The sequence below is a fragment of the Trachymyrmex cornetzi genome, unplaced genomic scaffold (genome assembly GCF_001594075.2).
Source record: "Trachymyrmex cornetzi isolate Tcor2-1 unplaced genomic scaffold, Tcor1.1 scaffold745, whole genome shotgun sequence".
In the NCBI taxonomy this organism is placed as follows: Eukaryota; Metazoa; Arthropoda; class Insecta; order Hymenoptera; family Formicidae; genus Trachymyrmex; species Trachymyrmex cornetzi.
The window spans coordinates 30,232-34,788 of NW_017300076.1; the positions used below are offsets into that span (position 1 = coordinate 30,232).

Genomic DNA, 4,557 nt, shown 5'->3' on the forward strand with positions numbered 1-4,557 from the left:
CAGGCGTCCAGTGTTTGAAGGGGCGCCTCACCATTTTTTATTGCATCATCCATCACTCGCCCGGTTCGAGGTGGCCGGTGCATAGCGTACCCACACGTTTAGTTCAATTACGAAGACCTCAATGGCCCAGTAGCAGCCTGTCTAGGTTGTGGGGCCAATAATAGAAGAAGAAGATGTATTATGCGTTATGCAAAAGCTTGTGTCTGGGCCCTTAAAGCGGGGAGCACAGACTCTTGCATAACGCATAACACGTAATGCATAAGAATATGTACCAATCGAAGTTCTCCGTTTCTTTCCCTTCCATGTAATAGAGAACTCTGGTTGGTTCAATTTCTTATGCCTCATGTGTTATGCGTTATGCAAGAGTCTGTGCTCTCCGCTTCACACTTTGTGCATTCCTGTGTACGTTTGTGTCAAAATGTGTTAAGCAATTGGAAAACACCCAGAGAATCCCGCTACTGTTGCCAGCTTTTTAGTTTTTCCTGTTACCAAAAAAATTCTCTGTACTATCAACAGAGTTAGAAAATGGATGTAGCATGTAGTTCCCAAATTGAAATGGATATACTGGCGATAGTATATAGGCGATTTCGATGATTACAAGAAAAAGGCTGGCATGGCCTCTGTCATAGTGTCATCTCAGGTTTCTGATACTACAGATTATTAGTTTCAATTTGTAACCTTATTTTATATGTAAATTTGTTGTACATACAAGCATTTTATATAAAATATTATTACTTCTGGAAATTGTTAGCAATGCAATGTACGAAGCTTTTATTAACGGTTATCGTTTAGCTGACGTGTCACATGGCAAACCCTATTATGTTTACTGTATCGAGGTTTTGGAGTCAAAGACTGGCACTCGACATTTCATCGAGAGAAGATACAGCGAATTTAGTGCGTTACATCGCAAGGTACATTACAGAGGTGTTAATTATTAATAATTGATGTAAAAAAACTCATATCTACTTTTTTGATAATTATAGTTTAGCTATAACACCTCAAAAATCAATCAAGTTAGGCTTATTCGACGCATTTGTGTACAAAATAAATGAATTTAGCAAAAAAAAGTACCGCTCTGCCCCGCAAATCAAGATATTAATGTTTGTTAAAGTTGACGACTATTCAGGTTAGGAAATCTATTCGAGGCATAAAAACATGGAAACATGTAAATGAGGCTAGAATAATTCTTTCTGCTTTAATTACACAAATTCTCCGTTTTAAAAACAAATTCTTTGCTTTAAAAACAAATTTTCTACTGTAAAAACAATTATTTAAAGACTAATTTGTTTTTAAAGCAGAAAATTGTTTTTTTAAAGCGAATTTATGTTTATAAAATAGAATTTGTGTACAAAATAAATCCTGTATGCTATCGGTATGACAAATTTCCTAATCTGAATATCTGTCAACTTTAACAATTAATATCTTGGTTTGCAAAGGAGAGCGACATTTTTTTACCAGACTCGTTCATTTTGTGCAAAAACATGTCAAATAAACCTAATTCCATATTTATATGCAGTACAGGGGAGGAGGTTATCTGAATAATTACTCCTAATTTTATTGATTTTGTAAGTGCTGTAGCTAAACAGTAAACTCTAAAATTATTCTTTTTTCCAACTATATTTCTTTTATTAGAATATTTTTATAAAATATTATTATAAAATACGTTTTTAATACATTTTGTATTTATTGAATAACAATGTATTGTACAAGAGAATTTAAGCTTTTTTTAAATTCTTTTTCAGTTGAAGAAGGATAATTCAGATATTGCACCGTTTCCACCAAAGAGAGTAAGAAACTCCCAACCGAAAGTATTGGAACAACGACGAGCTGCTTTGGAATTATATATACAAAAAATGCTAAGTCTGTTAGCAACAAAACAACAAGTTCTCAATTTTCTAGGTATAGAAAGCCAAGAAGCTACGTTTCATCACAGGTATTTGTTCAAGTGGATTAAATTTATAGAGAAGAAAAATGTATATATTATGTTTGTTATTTATAGAGAGTTTATGACAAAATAATTTTATTTTATTTAAGTTATTTTATATTTATCAGAATAATAGTTATTAAATATATATTAACAGAATAAAATTTAATGTTTGAAAATATTTCATATATATGTATATATATATATATATATATTGAAGTTTTTATAACTTTTGTAACATAGTAAAGTTTAATAGCAATTAATTTTGTCATTTTTTAACTTTTCAAGAGTACATAAAGCTGCAGACAATTCAGTGCATAACCATCCAAATACTTTGGAACATCATCCAGTCTTGACTTTTCATTGTGATCCATATGTCCCATCTGATTCAACTAGCAGTCTTTCAGATGTTGTAACTAATGGTGTGTTATTAGGTATATATAAATCTTGATATGAGTGATTTACAAGGTTAAAATAATGAATATAAGGTGCATTTTTTAAATAGTGTTTTTTTTATAAGATAATGGCTGCATTCAGGAGAAAAAAAGCAGCTTTGCAACTGTTGTAAAATTCTTTAATATGATTGGTTTTGCCCTTCTTCACTGGATTTAAATGTATAAACTAATCATATTCAAGAATTTTACAACAGTTGCAAAACTGTTTTTTCTGCTGAACGCAGCCATATAAATCAGAATGAGGAGAAAATATTTCATTTTATATATTAAAATCTCATTTATATAATATCTACATAGCATATTATGTAAATCTCAAAGCATTATATTCATACTGACATACATCGACAAATGATCAGTAGAAAATGTCAATGTATATTGTGTAGCTCAGTATTATTGATCTGAAAATGCCAGGATTTAGTTGCAATTAATATAATTTTTGTATCAATCTATTTTTTCGTTTGCATTTTATCAACAAACATTTGGACGCATGTAATGTCATTTTTACTTTTGATAATATTTAAATGTGGATGAAGAAATTGTATATAAAATTTGTTTCTGTAAATATTTATTCATAGATAAGTACTACACACAAATCTAAAGTCTAATTATGTTTATAAATTTGATTAGTGTCAATAAACTGATTGTACTGTTTGTTATTTTCTGAGATAACAAATATGTAACACATGTATATGTATATATAATACATATATATGTATGCTGTGAGAGGAGTAAAATGAAATAATGCTAAGTTATTAATTATGCTCTCTGTATTGCATACTAAATTTTATTGAAATAAATTTTATTGAAATAAAGTAATCCAAATAAATTTTTGACTTATATTGTACTGAACAATAAATTGTGTATACATTACTTATTATTTCAAAGTCCATTCTTTAGGCTAATTGGATTTATGGATTGCAAAAGTATTATTACATAAATTAAAGTATGCACAAACAGGACCTCAGTTGTACTGGATTTTATGAGAAAATCGAAAAAAAGTTAAAAAAAACTCACTTTTGGCTCGTACAGCTGTCAACTCAGATATATATTTACTTGATATAAGAGTTTTAGGGCCTGAGCACAATAGAGGAACAGGAATTAGATATTAAGATTTTAAGGGCCTGTGCACAATAGAGGAACAAGAATTAGATATTAAGATTTCAACCTATCAGAAACCGCGTATTCCGATGTAATCAGTTTCTGATAGGTTGAAATCTTAATATCTAATTCTTGTTCCTCTATTGTGCGCAGGCCCTAACCTATCAGAAACTGATTACATCGGAATACACGGTTTCTGATAGGTTGAAATCTTAATATCTAATTCTTGTTCCTCTATTGTGCGCAGGCCCTTAGAGTCCATGTCTTCAAAATAAACGTGCAGCTGGAGTCTACTGGAACTTCTTTTTCTTCAACCTTTCATTGGCCCTGGTCTTCTTTATAACGAGGTAAACTTGGCCAGTCATGTAAAGGCACAGTCCAAGCCGGCAACGCTTTTCACAAATATAAGTACTGGTCCATAATCGTAAGTGGGAGTGTTATGCACCGGCCACCTCGAATCGGGCGAGTAATGGATGATGCAATAAAAATGGTGAGGCGCCCCTTCAAACACTGGACGCCTGCGGCTACGGCGTTTCCACGCCGCACGGCCGCGCTCCAAGACGGATAAAGGGACTATCGAAATTGAAATACTATGGCACAGTCCAAACCGGCAACGCTTTTCAAAAATATAGTCGAGGTGACGCAACACCTGAGACGAGAGGGAACACGTCCAACCCGCTCGAGTGGTCTACGAGAACTAATCTACTGGAACGAATGATACCGAGTTTGTAGAACTAATAGCGTATTCGATTATTACTGACTCGACCCAACTCTGAGTCAACAGTCTGTTCTTTTTAGCTGCATTTCTTACACAATTTAGCTCTTCTTTTACAGCTAAACAGAACAGATTATTGACTCGGAATCGAGTCGAGTCATAGGGTTTGTTCGCGTCGCATGCTCCAATATGTTCCAATATGCTCCTACCATAGCTCCTACTCACTCCAACGTGCTTGATAGAGTGAATAGGAGCTATCGTAGGAGTATGTTGGTGCATGCGACGCGAACAAACCTATAGCGTTTTCGGCCCGATCGGGTTTGCACCAACCTTGGTTGGATTAATCTTTCCTATTGGTTCTGGGT

At 33.2% G+C, this 4,557-nt stretch overlaps 1 protein-coding gene across 3 annotated transcripts; it reads left to right on the forward strand.

Moving 5' to 3' along the window:
- The first annotated feature begins 626 nt into the window (after window positions 1-626).
- On the forward strand, window positions 627-3,979 carry LOC108768005 (sorting nexin-24). Of its 3 annotated transcripts, none has more exons than XM_018518199.1 (4): window positions 627-911; window positions 1,743-1,933; window positions 2,213-2,358; window positions 3,725-3,979. In XM_018518199.1, the coding sequence occupies exons 1-4, from the start codon at window positions 759-761 to the stop codon at window positions 3,730-3,732; spliced, it is 498 nt and encodes a 165-aa protein (XP_018373701.1). In that variant the 5' UTR covers window positions 627-758; the 3' UTR covers window positions 3,733-3,979. The 3 variants fall into 3 exon arrangements, with proteins under 3 accessions (XP_018373701.1, XP_018373702.1, XP_018373700.1); XM_018518200.1 differs by having other exon boundaries at window positions 2,213-2,346; XM_018518198.1 differs by lacking the exon at window positions 3,725-3,979 and having other exon boundaries at window positions 2,213-2,425.
- Window positions 3,980-4,557: the final 578 nt, after the last annotated feature.

Coding starts and splice junctions, on each gene's coding strand:
- LOC108768005 (XM_018518198.1), top strand. CDS start 759: ATGTACGAAGCTTTTATTAACGGTTATCGTTTAGCTGACGTGTCACAT. Junction 912..1,742: donor TTAGTGCGTTACATCGCAAG/GTACATTACAGA, acceptor ATTCTTTTTCAG/TTGAAGAAGGATAATTCAGA. Junction 1,934..2,212: donor GAAGCTACGTTTCATCACAG/GTATTTGTTCAA, acceptor TAACTTTTCAAG/AGTACATAAAGCTGCAGACA.